Below are 17621 nucleotides of genomic sequence, written 5' to 3' on the forward strand. Positions count from 1 at the left end.
GTCTCCAGAGAAGCTCTTCGTTTCTCGTGGTAAGGCCGTACCGGCTAAGAGGAACGAAAAAAGCTATGGGGACGAGAATGTGAGTTGACGATCTCGGATCGTCTGATAAATAAAACTAGTCAGTCATATATTGCCCTTAAATACATTTTAAGTTACTTTTATTAGTCCAATTAAGTAACCAAATAAAAGGGGACAATTTACATGAGAATGTCGCTGAGTTTTGAAAAATGCATAGTACGGCTAATTAAAAAGGTATCTCTTGAAAGTCTTCCACAGGGAGTGTAAAATTCGAACTGGCCACTCAGTGAGCAAAACTATAAAATACGCATTTAACAGTAAGCTTGCAAGAAGCAGAAAAGTCTTGACGGTGATAAATCCTGTTATCCTTGTTTTACTGGACTCAGACGGATTCCGTCGTTTGATCTTCCTTGGAGCCTTCTCCGGCTTTGACCCCTTGTCGTTTTGTACGCGCGAATTCTGAAAAAAAAGTCAGATACCTTGTCAAACGTGCTAGACTGGTTTTCAAAAGACTCGCCACAGTGATTACCAATCACAACGGTCGCAGATAGCGTACAAAAACTCGATCAGAACTCGCACTAAAGGTAAAGCCGTTACTCCAGGGTGGTCGGCACAAACTAGGGGACAATCCCTAGAGACAAGTCTTGCAACAAGTCTCGGGACAACTTCTTTCTTGTAAACTACCCATTTTCTCAAAAAGATATTGTCACAGGTACCAAATTTTGGCTCCTGCCGACTTGTCTGGTTAGAATCGAGGGAATTTTGAATCGAGGGACTCGTCCACGACCATCAAATTCAGGTCAAAACGCGAGGGGACAAGTCTCTGCGACCAGTCCCCAGTCCCCCTTGAGTAAATTCTTCACGGAACATATGGCAGGGACTAGTCCCGAGGATTTGTCCGGGCTCTTCGTGTGTGCCGATTTTTACCCTCCTGGATTTGATGGTGGTCCATCGCAGGTAACCCCACCATTTTCGTGAGGTTTTTTCCCAATAGTTCTCTGGTATCCCCATTAATACTCCAGGGCCCAGTTGTTCAAAAGATGGATAACGCTATCCATCGGATAAATCGCCATCCAGCGGAAAAGTGTTTACAAAACCAACTACGCCTTCCACAGAAAAATGATTTATCCGGTGGATTGCCTTATCCATCTGCATGTCCTGGGGCTTGGGTGGAGAGAGGCTCTGTGAGAGCAAAGTGTCTTACCCAGAAACACAAAACGTGCAAGTCCTACAAACAGACAATCGGAGAGACTTGTGTTTCCTCGTCTCGGACGCTGTTTATTATCGAATTACGTGTCCAAATAACGTCTTCTTACCTGCATCAAGTTTTCTTCATCCATTGCGTCTGATAAAGAAACATCGTCATCCGAGGAGATTGTGTAAGAGTTGGTAACAGGGCGAGGAACTGAAACAAATACGAGTGCGTTGATTATCTGGGTTTTAAACTTTTAAACACGAAGCGTAAGAACACCGCTGTATTAACTTCTGGCCTTGGTGGAAGAATTTGACGCGAGGAGAGAGGTTTACTCAAACTAAACACAGGTTCTTACTCAGAATTTACCTTTTGCACAGTGTTTGCATAATTCTAATTGCTACCACTCGCTATACCACTGCAGTTTATATAATAATGTTCAATAGCTTTCATTTGAATGGTGATACACTAGGGTTTCACCCACTGACCTGGAAGTGAGAACCACCATGTACACCATAATAAACAATTACCCCGTGAAAGTACTGGTCAATAGCATTTATTTGAATGGTCGCACACTAGGGTTTCATCCACATACCTGAAAAATTAAATTTACCCGGGGTTTGTTTCTGCGGGAAGCGGGTTATTGTTTTTATACCCTTACCATTTGTGGCTCCTCGTGTTTGATTCGCGGTAAACCTTTCTTGTAGACCAGAGAAATGTAGTGTGGCGGGAACAATAAGCGGCCTTTGCTGCATGGAGACTAATGGCGTTTCCTTTGCATTACTTTCCACTCTTTGATTCCAGAAGGAACCTAAGAAAAAATATATAGCGATAATTTGGAGGAAAGTTGTGCAAAGGCCAGAGAGAGCATCGAATTCTAACAAGACAGCCTTTCTTTGTTCTGGGGTATTAGGCCATCCCCTTTTTTTTCGTTTATCGTCGTATGTGTTTTCTGATTTTGGGTCGGTCGGTCGGAATTAAAAAAAAAATTAAAAAAAAAAAAGTAGATAAGGAGTCTGGAACTAGGAGGCCCGGTACCTCAGCATAATGTCCGTGGAGCCTGGAAACAAGAAGACATGGTTACAAAGTCAACATGGCGGCAATGGAGGAAGGAAAAATCGACGTCGTGGTTAAACTCAAACAAGAACAGCGTAAAAAGGATGAAACAGTATTTAAAATAATGTGTCATTGCCTTCTATACCTTCTGTATAAATTTTTTTTTTTTTGAAAACGCGAAAATCTGGGTCGGTCGGACGACGCTTAACAGAGAAAAAAAGGGGATGGCCTTATTAAAACTTGAAAGATAAAACTGTTATAATGAGCATGACTGAACAAGGTACAAGATAATTACATGTATTTTAAATGGAGAAAAAGTTGGATTTATTCGTTTGCCTTGGGAGAACAAATGGTATGTGTATGGATTCTGCCGTCACTGTCCTTGACTTTTAGATATGAAGAGCGACACTCCGGTGAAGCCATGAGCGACACACAGTGTCGCTGGCGGAGCGGGAGATTTTTCGGCGGACGTCCTGGAAAAAAACGCGGACAACAGCGCACGTGTAAGGGAAACGCTAATCAGAGAATACAACAACTCCGCTGGTAGATCATGCACCAAACACAGATCGCTAAGGGTGGGAGGAAGGGTGGGTCGCGGTTTTTTAACAGTAGTGGTGGTATTTTACCGTCGAGAGACCTAGAAATGCTGTGTACGTTCGAGGGAGCGGTTAATGTAATACACCGCTACACCAATCGGAGAGATTCTTGGGGATAACAAGCCATTTCCACGGGACTTGTGACTTGCATGCATAATAAAGTACCGTGAATAGCCCATTTTAAACATCAATTTTCAATGTTTCCTAAGTTACCCGCCTAAGTTCATTGTTACGCTATGTATGCTATGTTACATCAAACAATTTAGCACTTGATAGCACTTGATAGGCTATCAAAGTGTGTCGGGTTTTATGGATCTTTCCACTGGTTTCTGAGAAAATAGGCTTGAAGTTGGCCAATAGGAAGTTCTTCGTTTCGCGTCACATAAAGAGGTGTCACGGTAGAAATATTTTGAATGTTTTAAAAGCTCGGCACACATTTGTGAGCCAATATCCTACGATCATTTTGGCTAAATTTCGTAAAAATCCGACAAATCTACATACCCTTTTAACTCAGCGAAGTGAACATCGACGGTTTCGAGTTTGAAGGCTCGCGTGCGCTAATCGAAGAATAAACATTTAAAATGTTAATTTATTTGGATTCTATATTTCATTACCTTTCCGGGTTTCACAGAAAATGACGCGCGTACGAAACATTTTCCGAAAGGCACCCTTAACGGTTATCAGTAACCTTAAGGTTAGGATGTCTGTAGAAAGGATTAGAAAGCTGGATCTCATGGACAATTCCTTTTATATTTCAAATTACATCCAAGTTGTTGCGTTTCATCGCATAGCAAAACCCTGTAAAATTTTGTAAAAAGGTGCGATGGCCAGCGAGTCAATATAATTGCTTTTATAACGCCTCGATCGTTTTGTAGTTTCATTTCCATGGTAATTCTGGCCGACTTAAATGGAGCGATGGGTCAATTAGTTCAAAGGAACACATTGTCATTCAAAAGAAGCAAGAAAAATAATATACCTACTGTTGTGAAGCAATGCGCATCGTACCATACCATGAAAGTTTGAAAATCACTTTTGCGAACTTAAATACGACTTTCTATTGGTTTTCTAAATATTTTAGCCAATCAAAGATCAAACACCCGTACGTGCAACACGTTTACATCTTTTTGTTGGTTTCCAAACTTCTTAGTCAGCCAATCAAAATCCTCCTGCAGTTCAGACGTTCAAGTTTTCCCTGCACGTGAGCGCTCTTGGTTCACTATTGGATAAGCGATGGGAAAGCTATAAACAAAAAGATGTCAAAAAATGATCAAATGTTCAATGGAGTGGGAAAGGCAAGGCGTGCGACACTGCATTCAAAGTTCTGCAGAATGGCTTGGCAACACTTTGGTTAAATAAGCATTTACGAATTTTTTTAAGCTAATGTATGTACAAGTGTCAACTCGCCGGCACTAAGTCTGCAATTCTATTTAACACATTTATGTAAGCTCATCTCAACTTTCACTTAAATGACGAAAACAGAACTCGGTTTTAAAAAAATACATAAAGATCCTTTACGTCGGAACATCGATATATCTCAGTACCTTGAAATTCGGTCTAAAGACTCTGGAGTCTTTAGACCGAATTAACGCTAGTCGACACCTTTGGTAGAGATAATAGTTCAATAGATCTTTCTTTGAAAACAAAAACTAATGAAATTCAAACGTTTTACACCATTTAACTTGTTTCCAAACGACTGAGGTTTACACAGCACAAGACAGAATAGAAGAATCGGAAAACATCCACTGGACACACCTATAAAGGTACGGCTAAATTTAATGTAACGTAATTTATATTATATCGGATGGCTTTAATTCTATGTTTTTGGCGGTATACAATATATACGTTGTTGGCTTTTTATTTTATTTCCGTTCTTGAGGTTAGAATCTGTTACGAACGTTAACTTAAGTGATTAGAGAGACAAAAACGGCTTTAAGATGTCATGTAGCACATAAGCTAAAACGCGATAAATTTTACAAATGCTTGCCGTTATTTTTAGAGAAAAAAATAGAATTTCAGAAACCTCACATAATGGAGACTTCGTCTGAACGCTCAATACTGCGTGTGAGTTCTTGTTTTGCTTCCGTTCTCGATGTTACCAGAGGGCCTAAAATTTTCCTCTTTCATGCTAATTTGGAGGTAAATAATTGACCTCACTTGTAGTTGATAAATTCTCTTTTAAAGGAACTGTGTCACAGATTTGAGCCAAACTTAGACAAGCGGAAATGGCCATCAAATTCGGTGAAATGTAAAATTAACTGCTTGAAACCTTGGAGGAACATTTCAATAACACAGCAAATACAAAAGAAGGTACGGATGGCCAAAAGTTAAAAAGATTGAAGCGGATTGCGATATGGGTTTTTGAAATATTGTTGGGCTGAACAGTTTTCAAAGTTCATCTCGTGTGCTTTTAACTTTGAATGATATCGTCCTGGAGACACATTTGGTTGTAATGAAGCTATAGTTTTGTCTTTTAGATCCATAGAAGTAATTTCTTTGCAAACATTAATTCATAGCGAGTATTGGGCAAACTTAACAAAATAAACTAAGCTCAGCCGTGACACAGTCCCGTTAAGATTAATACTGCCTTAAAATTAAGATCTCCATCAAGATTGTCTTTGTTAAATTTTACAACGTAAGTAATGAAGTGCAAGGCCTTTCGAAGCTGAATGAAAGCTGAATATTACATCCGCATCAAAAGCGATCAAATTTTGCGGTTATTAGGTTATTAATAAATAGCGATCAAAAACAAATACATCAAACTGTGTACCAAAGTACTCGATATTAATTATTATCTCAAGATCTCTTTTCCAAGGAAAATACACAACACTGTTCTGATGTAAAATTTTTTACCCAGAAGTAGTGTTCCCGAAAGTTACGACAAATGTATGTATGCGACACTCCGAATGTAACTACAGGAAAAAAAAAATACTCTTAAATACGGAAGTAACGAGGGTCGTAAGTCGTTAAACAGTTTTATAAAATTTTACATTGCAAATTAAAACTGAAAAGGGCTAAGGAAATTTTCGGTTGCTGTATCTGTGGACGTAATAAATTGATCTTATTCCTACTGAAATGACCGCCATCCTTTTTTTTTTTTTGTTTGGCCACTTTTTCCAAAGCAGTTTAATTATATCACATATACATACATTTTAAGCATTTTGGCTTAACGACTGCAAAGAATTGGCTCTTTCAAATTGAGACAATAAGCTCGTAAAGTAACCATAACTCCACTAAAACTGCACACTTTGACATTAAAAGTATATACAAGTCAGATCAATTTAGTTTCCCCTTCAAAACTATCTTTCAAGGTTGACACACAATAATTTTCACTTTTGAATATGGAGTTGTTGAAAAACGGAAAGTGCCACGATAATGCTATCAGCCGTTGTAAGTTTTTTCCGCAATGTTTTAATCTGTCGTCGTTTTTCTCCACAGAGCGACAAAAAACGTCGAAGGCAAGCCAGAGTAAAAAGAACGTGGGGGTTTTCAAAACGTGACTTTGGTGAAAACTCATTATCGCATCGTCCGAGCAATGGCGAGGCAAAGTTTTCGACAGAGGTACTTCTGTGTTGCCAGTCTTTCTTGTGTCGTTGTTTTATGCTTTATGTTTTACAACGGGCAACAGTCTGAAGAATTACGGACGGCTATTGAACACAGTGAGATCAATCTAGGAGACGATATCTCATCGACATCAAACTCCCCTGTGAAATACGTACAAGAAATTATTCCACCATTTTTGAAGCCGAGTGTAAAGGCGAATCAAGAAACAGATGACGTACTCTTCATCGACGAACGCCACACAGAGTGGCAGTCACGACTTCCAAACGCTCTTATCATCGGAGTAAGGAAAGGAGGAACAAGGGCGCTTCTTGATACCCTGGCCCGTCACCCCAGCGTGAGGGCGTGTCCGAGAGAGGTGCACTTCTTTGACCGGCAGGAGAACTATCAGCTAGGACTTAACTGGTACAGGAGTCAAATGCCGCCGTCTTTAGAGAATCATATTACAATCGAGAAAACGCCAGCGTATTTTGTGACCAGCGACGCCCCTCGCCTAGTTCACGAAATGTCTCGTTCCGTTAAACTGCTGGTGGTAGTGCGAGATCCAACAGTGAGAGCGATTTCGGATTACGCCCAACTGTTTGACAAACATCACGGCAAGATAAGACCCTTTGAAGAATATGTCACCGAAGATTCACAGCACATGGTGATTAAAACATTAAGTAAAATAGTGGACACTGGAGTCTACATCGCTCATCTGAGAAATTGGTTGAAATATTTCCCTCTTGAGCAGATTCACTTTGTCAATGGCGAACAACTCGTCAAAAATCCCGTTCAAGAAATGCGGCACGTTGAGAAATTTTTAGGCTTAAAGCCATTCCTAGACGAAAAATTATTCTACTTTAACCAAACAAAGGGCTTCCCATGTTTGGTTCCTGTCTCTAAAAAGATAGGGGAAAAAACTGTTTCTGGATGCTTGTCTGAAACCAAAGGAAGACCCCACCCTACTGTCAATGAAGATGTCGTGACGTTGTTGCGTGACTACTATAGGCCTCTCAACGAACAGTTTTACCGTGCTGTTGGGAATAATTTGGGATGGTTATAAAGAACGATTTTTTAAAATTTACTTCGCGTTTTTGGTTTCTGCACTCCAAAAAACTACACTGTTTGTACTAAAAACTTGTTGACAAAAAACAAGACAGGAAAGGCTTATCTAACCCAGGATTAGATTTAACTTCCAATTTAGTTTTGTAAATTATAGACGATAAAAACAACCACTATTTTTGGGGGGTCCTTCAGTTTTTTCTTTGGCTAATCTTATATTAGCCTGCGTTGCAGACGAACAAAACCCCGGTATAGCGCTATACCGGGGTTTTGTTCGTCTGCAACGCAGGCTAATCTTATATCGGAAGTAAAAAACACTTTCAAACAAGTCAAAGAAAAACTTTGGGTGTAACTTTTAATCTGACATTGGAGTTAATCGGCTTTTGTACGACCAAGACCTTGAAAATACTTTCAAAGAGGTAGACCAGCGGCTTGGTAGTCAGATTGAAGCAGGAGCAGTAATTCAAAATCACGTTCGATTGAATTCGATTGGGTTTTACTGATGACTCTTTTACCAAACGATTCCTGTCGCCGTTCTGCAAATCGTGACCAGCGAGCAGGGCAACCGTGGAAGCACTATAAAATTAATATATCTTCATAGTTCTAATAAAAATCATCTGGTACTCCTTCACTGACGAGCCGTAGTTCTACTACTTAGAAGAAAGTGGCTCAATATTCTGTAGAATTATTCCATGAATCTCATACAGGATTTAATGAAGTTCCCAATGGTGGTTCCGTTATAGGAATTTTAATGTTTTAATTTGACAGTTTTTAACGTGTTTACCATTTGGCGTGGACAGTTTCACGCGACTACAACAGTTATTATAAATATCAGTAATATATTATTAATATTATACTATTTATTAGATCTGACAGTTTAATTTATTTACTTTTTGCTATAATTAAGGGTCAAATAGAGTTTCGTCAACTCTCATCGACTATCATTAACTCGGGCCAAACGAGAACGAGAGTCGTCGATTTTTCGCCAAGAGAGACTACAAATGAGAGAAAACTCTCATCGAGTTTCAGGCCAAACGGGAGAGCGGGTTTGAACTCTCATCAACTCTGATCCTCGTCTGGCCCAGGTTAAGCCTAGTGTTTATCTGTACCTGCCGTGCCAGAGTTCCTTGGTGACAGATGGGTACTGTAGCCATTTCTCCGCCTTTCTGCTGGCAAACCTAGGCTCAGCCCATTCAAGTTGTGGTCTAATTCTGCTGCTGTTTTACCATGTGAAGGTTCGCTCTACAAAACAAAATTAACAAAACTCAACACAAACTTACATGTAGGAACCAAGAAAAACAGTCACCGTGAAACATTTTGGAATCAAAGTTTCCGGAAATTTTATGTGTCGTTGCCCCTTCTCCCAGTTGAGCATCTTGGCAATCCAAGGGGCAGATAATCCGAGTGAGATGAAATTGGCACAATCTTCTCTAGTCCCTCCCCCTCCCACTACCCACTCCCAAGGGATGTGAATAGAAGAGGCATGCTAATAATTGCCGATAAGCAAAAGTTTATCAGTCTTGGTCTAACGGAAATAAAGTTTTATCTGTGGTTGTTTGTGAATTTATTATCCATGACAAGCACCAGTGCACAGGAAACCAATAAGCTGTTACTGCTAAAGCTTGTAATAATCTGCCATTTTTTCAGTTTATTTCACAATAGAATAGCAAATAGCTTGCGAAAATATTTTGGACTTCATTGGCCTGAACCAGTAACTTCTCATGAATTTCACGCTTATAATAATGTTCACAATTAACTGATTTAGATAGAGCACTCACGTCATTAGGGGTATCCACAATTTCAGAATCACTGACGTGATGATTTTCTGTAGTGGACTGACTTGGTGTTAATTGAGCTCTGTAACTGTAGAAAAATAAATTTGAGTTATACTGTGGCAGACAAACAGTTTAGTCTGGGATAGGGTAAAGAAATCAGAGAGTTTTGGTCTAGAATAGAGTATTAATATTTTGCTGGGAAACTGATCCGTGGTATGAAGAATTAAGTCCAAAATAGTAATATAAACTCGAAAGAGAAAGAGGCTTTCCTAAATGAAAATAAAATCATAGTGGCAACTTTGTTGATAGATGATGTTCCATTAAAAACACTTAATAGTGATACAGTTCTAAAAAAAGCAAGTCTGGCATAGTGTAGGGATTTTTGGAGTCTAGTCTGGTATAGTGTTGCAAATTCAGCTAAACATGGTCTGGTCACAACCCGACCCAAAAATATACAGAGTACCCCCCCCCCCCTCTTCCTCCCTGGGAGTAGCTACAGCTGTACTGGTTCAAGCTTTAACTCAATTAGCTCCAGAACGTGCAAAAACTCAATTATTTAACCAAGCTTTACAGTTCTTACAAAGAAAAAAAAACAGAGCTTAATTCCCATGATGTAAACTTAATTTTTCAATTCATGAACAGAATAATTATGCACAAGTTACTTTCCAGTCACCTTCGCTTCTTTGTTGTGCCCAGTGCTCTTGAGTATAAGAGGAGGGAGAACAGAAAAGAGCACGTACCAAGAACCCAACAGAATGTAGCTCCTGTGACACGCCATCCACAATTGGCCTTCAACCAAAATACTTCCCTGAAAAGACAAATATATTTTATATTAATTATACAGACAAATAATTTGACACCTAAACACTTGTTTTGCATCTTTCATTTTTCTTTCCCACTTCCCTATGGAGAGATGGATTTTCTAATTTTTAGCTTTTCAATATGTTCGTTGTAGATAATAGTGAGGTTTCATTATTTTATTGAGATTCTTTTTCATATATTTTAATATTACTGGGGCAAAGAATATTGTTTGTTATGTTCATCAAGTCTAGGTTCCACTGTAGTGTATTCAGCATGTATGAAACGATTACAACGGTACCGGTAACTCACCAGCATCTCAAAGCAGAAAGCATGGTCCAAGAGAACATAATCAAAATACCAAATCTACAAAATAAAAAATAAATGATAAAAAGTAAACATACCGGTACATGTAGCTCTCCTCAGGGGGGGATGGGGGGTTGGACCTTGGGGTGGAGCGTCCCTGTATAAAACACTGTTGAGTACTATCCCCTCCCCTTGGGGGGGGGGGTTGGGCTAAAATCCTGGCAAGGCAGAGTATCCTAATCAAAGGTCTCTATGAGACTACGACTATTTTGCTATGGTCTATCTGTTGGCTGTCAATTGTGGTATGGAGTAGTGTTTTGCTAAAGGGTGAAAGACGCTTTTCATGTTGTTTAGGAGTGGAAGTCTTGAAAATAACTTAGCTTACCTGAATACTTTACACTTCCACATCACATTCTAAATTAAAACTGAAACCTAGAAGTCAACAACGCGCTGTTTACAAAACTCAACCGCAAATTAAGGAGCCAAAGAAAACCCAATCGAAAACACATTGAATATACTGTAGTACTCGTGTCGCGTATACGCTTATTCCGGCCTACTAAAGCAAACAAACAGTTCAGCGGTTCAATACATTCTTCATATATACCCACACCCCCGGCCCACACCGAAAAGAAATCCCTAGAATTGAGAACGCGAATAAATGATTATTTACTCGTGTTTAGCGAGACTAACGCAAGCGATTGTGTCGGGAGTGTATTCGACGAATAGTTTGTGAAAGAAAAGATAATTTGGCGGTGCTTCCGATCGGATTCGGTAAGAGCGTGATCTATCACCAGTGGTGTCGAAGAGTATTACATCACAGGCGGCCCAAGCGCACTATGTGAATTATTCATAAAGTTTTAGCACTTTTTTAACACTTCGTTAAAAGTGGAACACCACCAGCCAGCGCTAACTCACCGAAAACGCTTCAAAATGGCCTGAGAAGCGGACAAACAACAAAGAATACAACAAGGCAATAAGGTTAGTCGATTTTATTAGCGAAACATTACATATTATTCTTTTTGAAAGAAAATCGTTGAGTTCCCATACAAACCCTTATAAATCGCATCTTTGTAACACAACACCGCTCAAAGGCAAGGGTCACGTTCGCTAAAACTTTATGAATAATTCACATAGTGCGCTTGGGCCGCCTGTGATTACATCACACCACCAAAGACGCCAGACGATCGTGCCAGTGACGAAAACTACGACCTTTAAATGTGACTGACCTGAGCCTCACACAAAATCAGCCTTTGCAGAAATCAAATTTTAAAAACCATCCGATCAGCTCGTAATGTGAGTCTTATGCGTATTTTTCTCGTCTTTTGCCCGATAAAATGTGCGAAACATTCATTTTTCCGTGCTACGGCGGAATTTTAAAATAAATAAATATTATCGCTGAAAAGGGTTTCTTGAAAGTTGGGACAAGCATGTTGCCTCATCCTCGGTGTAAGAAGAACGCGAATAAATGATTATTTACTCGTGTTTAGCGAGACTAACGCAATCGATTGTCACGAATGTGAAAGACTTGTAAAAGTACAAATTTGCATTCTTAATCGTTTTAGGTTAAATATTAGCGCTCCTTTAGTGTGTTAGACGCTTGTACCAGTCCAAACTTGCGTTCTTACGTTCTTGGTTACATATTAGCGTCGCTTTAGTCTGTGAAAGACTTATACATTGCCTTCAAGTGTTGGCTGACGCTTTGTTCACCCACACCGAAAAGAAATCCCTTGAATTGAGAACGCGAATGATTATTTACTCTTGTTTAGCGTGACTAACGCAATCGAGTGTCGCGAAAACAAATCCTTTAGGTTAAATATTAGCGCGACTTATACGTTGCCTTCAAGTGTTGACTGACGCATTGTTCACCCACACCGAAAAGAAATCCCTTGAATTGAGAACGCGAATAAATGATTATTCACTCGTGTTAAGCGTGACTAACGCAATCGATTGTCGCGAAAACAAATCCTTAGTTGTGTCATATCGGATTTGAGATACTCACGCATAAAAATAATTGTTATATAACGTTTATACATGTGACAAGTCACGTTTTTAACACGAGATAGCAATGCAAGTGTTGACGCAATACTAATGAGATACCCTTTAAGTCGCGCTAATATTTAACCTAAAGGATTTGTTTTCGCGACAATAGTCACGCTAATCACGAGTAAATAATCATTCGCGTTCTTAATTCAAGGGAGTTCTTTTCGGTGTGGGTGAACAAAGCATCAGCCAACACTTGAAGGCAATGTATAAGTCTTTCACAGACTAAAGCGACGCTAATATGTAACCAAGAACGTAAGAACGCAAGTTTGGACTGGTACAAGCGTCAAACACACTATTAAAAAGGAGCGCTAATATTTAACCTAAAACGATTAAGAACGCAAATTTGTACTTTTACAAGTCTTTCACATTCGCGACAATCGATTGCGTTAGTCTCGCTAAACACGAGTAAACCACTCACATTCTCGATTAGTTGTGTCATATCTCATTTGAGATACTCACGCATAAAAATAACTGTTATATAACGTTTATACATGTGACAAGTCACGTTTTTAACACGAGATCGCAATTGTTTACGCAATACTAATGAGAGACCCTTTCATCACCTACAGCGGAATATGTGACAAGTCACGTCTTTAACACGAGATCGAAAGTGTTGACGCAATAATAATAAGAGACCCTTTCATCGCCCACTTAGCGGAAAGAACTCCCTTGAGAAATTAAAAAAGTCCCTTGAGAGTAGACAAGAATGTTCCAAATTTTGCCCACATCACTCCTAATCTCCTATTTGCTTGTAAACAAGCAAAATAGTCGAAAAAATGGCCAGCTGGCCCTTAGTTTAGCTCAACTGGATTTCCCAGCAGTATAAACTAAAAATACTCCAGAGAGAATTAAGTCTGTTAGCTTTCCCTGGTATAGTCTTATAATTAAGATTTATCATGCAGCAATTTGGTTGGTTTCAGAATACCTGTTTTTCCTCTTCAAAAATATCAGGATATTTATCAGCAAGCAGACCAAACAAACATGAAGGTATCGTCTCTTTGCTAAGCCTAAAATTGCATAAGAAGATTTTTGTCAATTTGAAATTAATACAAATATAAACAATTATTTAATTTGTGATACCCTAGAATCAAATCAAATGCAATGTACAATATACCGTACTTTAAATTGATTATACACTACTGAAAATGATCACTTACTGCAAAAACAGAGCATTAGATCCAAGCCTCTATCCCAAGAGGAGCTCATTATGACTCTCAATGAGTGGGTGAGCTGAAAGATTGTTTCTTTTGCTACTGTGGAAATATCTTCCCTGGTGAAATTGGACCAAAATGCATGGCCAACCACATGGGAAGTGTTCCACAAACTAAAAGCTTTATCTAAAAAAATTAAGAAAGATTCATGGCAAATTAAGAATTTAAAGGATTATAACAGTATTAAGAGCATAACTAAGTGGCCAACTATTGGCAAACTGCACAATCTGATTGGCTACACAGGTGATGTCTATTGATCGATAGGTGGCTCTTGGAGCATGCACTCAGTTTTTTTTATGATTTTTATCAATCAGAGACTTAAATAAATCAGTTCTAACGATATTCTGTGCTTAATAGATGAGCCACTGGGTAATGCTAAGACAATTTGATGGCTTGCTCTCGGTTTTTATCGACTTTGATAGTTGGTGAGGGGGGAAGCCCCTTGCCAACTATCAGCTGTTATAGTTCACCACTAAATTTTCTCCGATTCTGATTGGTTTAAATTGATCACATGACGCGATAGTGTTCGTCCGCCGGAGGGCACTATCAGCCCATAGTGCCCGCCGAAGAAAAATACCCGGATCGATAGTGCCCGCCTGTGACCTTTTTTTTGTAAGCAAGCGTGCCTGCAGACAAAAAAACCCAACCAAATTCACTGCATTTAGTGGGTTTCTTGTCTGGTTTTGTTTCGTTTGTTAAATTTCGGCTTTCAATTAATTTTTTTCTCCTGAAAAGTAAAAATAATTCACGATGCTCGTTTTTGTATGGGCGCGCGGAAGAAAATTTAGTGGTGAACAATAAAGACAATAGTAAGAGTGTTTCTGTCTTGGAACTATCGGTCTGATAGTTGCCCCTTGGAAATTTGATGTTCTTAAAACTAGCATATTAGCAATATTTGTTTTAAGAACTTCAAATTTCCGCGGGGCAACTATCAGCCGATAGTTCCTCGACAGAAACACTCTATTGTTAAAATAGGAACCACAAGTTGCTGTAACGTGTGTATTTCCAGAAAAAAAATCAAATTTAAATAAAAATTTCTTACTTAAGTTTAAAGGGAGCATTTGGAAGGATTTTTTTTTTCAGCAAAACTGATGCAAGACTTACCACAGGTATTGTGGTTACTGGAGAGGGAATCAGAACAAACCAGCAAGGAAGCAAGAAAAACACAAGCAAGCTGAGCCAACACAACAGAAATGGATCTTGGTGGAGATGACCTTTTGAGGAGCTAAAACAAAACAACAAAACCATCAGATTTGAAACAGGATTGATGAATCCTATAACACATTTATTACAGTTTTCAGTAATATGCGACCTCTGAAATTCAATCCTGAACCAACATTTTTTATGGTTTTATGGTACAACATTAGGCAAAACTATTAATACCCATTACCTTTGTTGGTGTTGATTTTGACTGTTGTAAATGGCTATCCAGAAGGAATGTTTTAAGATCCATTGCTTGTACATTTAAGTGACACTTAACAATGTGGTGACATGCACGACACAGTTTATACTTCTCATCAAGTTGATGTTTATGGGCATCAAGTTCAGAATCAAAATAAGACTGCAAATGTAAACAGTGATGCAACCATTATATTATTAATATATACTGTATTTATAAACACTTTTATCAATTTGCATTATTAAAAATATAATGTAATCCTGAAGAGTGATTGTTAGCTTGGTTTCCATTTTCATTAGCAACATAATGATAATATAACATAACAACATGGGCATTACAATATAAAGAAAATACAGCTTTTCATTTCGTCATTTTATTTACATGTATGTTTATGCCAACACATTATAATAATATATGTATAGCATAAAATTTAGTTTGCACTGGTAACATGTAATTAAAAAGAAAAGCTCACTTCTCTTGATGGTTCAAAGGAATTTAGTTGTTGGATCTTTGAGGCTTGATTTTTGTTACACTCTTCACATAGCTGGGGTTGACTAATAAGTGAAGGCTGTCCTGTGTACCTCCCTATAAAAATAATTATAATAATATTATAACCACGGTGAACACATCTTTTTTAATCATCACCCAACAAAACTTATGGTCACAGTTGGTGTGTTAGCCCAAAGGTTGGTGACTGTATTCAGATCAAGGTATCTGCTGAGTCCAAGCCTAGCAAGTTGCATTACAACATGTTGTGTCCCTGGAAAAGATACTAACTTGATTCTCACATTGTTTCCCTTGACCCAGCCAGAAAAAAGAGTTGGGACAACTTGCTTGGCAACTTGTGGCAGACTAGCATCCCATCCAGGGAAGAACTATAGCATTACATGTACCCCTTGTTGCTTTACACTTGAAAAACAAGTAGTTGTCGCACAGTTTGTTTACATAATAATTAAATTACCGGTATACATGTAATTTATTATTACATTACTGTATCCTCTAACTTAATGTACTATCCAACCCATTTGGAACTCAAAATCAATTTTGGCCACTTTCTTATTTCGATCTGTCTGTAAATTTCTAGTTGCTTGTCACTTTATGACTAACCAACTTTTAGCTTTAACATGTCACAGCAAAGTGTCTTACGTGTATAGTGTATTGTGGGCAATTAGCTTGTGACAGTGGGCAGTTCTGAATACAATCTCAGACATGCTAATTATCAGTTTAAAACTAGATATGCAAATCATGGAACTCTCTGCCTTTTCATTTAAGAAAAAAAGCTAAAGGTACAGTAAAGTCTGTGTCCAAGCCAAGTGGCCCAGACAGCCGGAACTTATCTTGGTTTCTGTAGCACTAAGCGACTAGGAGTATTTCTACTCCCCCTGGATGGGATGCTAGTCCATCGCAGGGTTACCCCCCAGCAGTAAATTCGCTGGTACCCATTTATACACCTGGGTGGAGAGAGGCACTGTGAGAGCAAAGTGTCTTGCCCAAGAACACAACGCAGCGCCCAGGCCAGGGCTTGAACCCAGGCCATTTGACTCAGAGTCGAGTGCGCTAACCATTAGGCCACCATGCCTCACACACAAAGAAAGAAAAAAAAATGAATCTTTAAACAAATTTAGGGATTGCCTGAAATCCTTTCTACACCTGAAGGTTAGGATGTTACTACATTCTCTTAATTTATTTTTCTTATATAATTCTAATTATATTTCTACTTTAAGGGTTCTCCTGTCAATACTAGTAGTCGTTTGTATTGTTAAAGTAAAGTGAAGTGAAGTGAAACTTGTAAACCAGCATTCACTGAAATTTAAATGAGTCAAGACCTAAGATGACCTCCTAATGAGCACAATTACCCGGAGCAGCATACCGATACTGCATCTTGGCACCTCCTAAAGAGTCCACCATATTAACTTATTCTGTACTACCAGGTATTTTGCTATGGCCAGTGCCCTGGATAAACAAACAACATAATATTATTACTTCTTCACAACTCACTGAAGAGCTTACTATGAGTGATTAATTCCAGGTATTAATTTGTGCAAAATTCTAAAATAGCTTGAGCCATGCCCAGATTGGTCTCTTTTAGGGCTTCTTTTCTAAATTTTCGACGAGCGTCCCCGTCCCTTTAATATGGGAGTCCCTCCCCCCGGTGTCCCTGTCAAACTCTCAGCAAATTCTCACGTGCCTGTTGCCAGATTACATCAATCAGCACTCAGGATTCGGATACAGTCTCGTTTTGAACATTGACTCCTAATTTGAAGAGTATAAGTTTGGAATGAACAGCAAAACCATAATTCTATTTATGAATTTACTACGGCGGAAGGATCGAACTGGAAAAAGATTTAAACACCTAAAAGTTTGCACGTGGTTCATTTTCGTCAATTCATATTTTCAAAAGTGAAGTCGTTGACTGAAAAAGCACTCATCGCCTTATAACTATGTTCGATGCTTTCAAACAAAGGAACTCTTACCTCACCAGATGCGAAAACAACACAGAAATTTGTCTCAGCAAAACAAAACGGATCGCATCTTCTATCGAGTCGTATCTCCCGCCATATTGGAACGATCCCATGGAATACCGGGAATTTGACGTCATCACCTTCCTAGGATATCCCATAACTC

General features: G+C 38.8%; 3 protein-coding genes across 3 annotated transcripts in view; 1 reads left to right on the forward strand and 2 right to left on the reverse strand.

Moving 5' to 3' along the window:
• The window catches only part of LOC144657496 (peroxisomal membrane protein PEX14-like), a 307100-nt gene that overhangs the window by 43909 nt on the left and 245570 nt on the right, over positions 1 to 17621 (reverse strand). The window lies entirely within an intron of this gene.
• On the reverse strand, positions 241 to 17570 carry LOC144657481 (uncharacterized). Its single transcript, XM_078517825.1, has 14 exons — positions 17471 to 17570; positions 16853 to 16949; positions 15469 to 15581; positions 14988 to 15158; positions 14702 to 14822; positions 13544 to 13723; positions 13312 to 13393; positions 10350 to 10403; positions 9913 to 10047; positions 9243 to 9327; positions 8574 to 8706; positions 1872 to 2021; positions 1335 to 1423; positions 241 to 477 (listed from the first exon to the last, which is right to left on the reverse strand). Exons 2-14 carry the CDS (start codon positions 16902 to 16904, stop codon positions 241 to 243), a joined length of 1602 nt encoding a protein of 533 aa, XP_078373951.1. The 5' UTR covers positions 16905 to 16949; positions 17471 to 17570.
• Positions 6165 to 7465, forward strand: LOC144656335 (heparan sulfate glucosamine 3-O-sulfotransferase 1-like). Its single transcript, XM_078516565.1, has one exon. It carries the CDS (start codon positions 6395 to 6397, stop codon positions 7463 to 7465), a length of 1071 nt encoding a protein of 356 aa, XP_078372691.1. The 5' UTR covers positions 6165 to 6394.

Source organism: Oculina patagonica, chromosome 6 (assembly GCF_052425735.1).
Source record: "Oculina patagonica isolate OP01 chromosome 6, crgOcupat, whole genome shotgun sequence".
In the NCBI taxonomy this organism is placed as follows: domain Eukaryota; kingdom Metazoa; phylum Cnidaria; class Anthozoa; order Scleractinia; family Oculinidae; genus Oculina; species Oculina patagonica.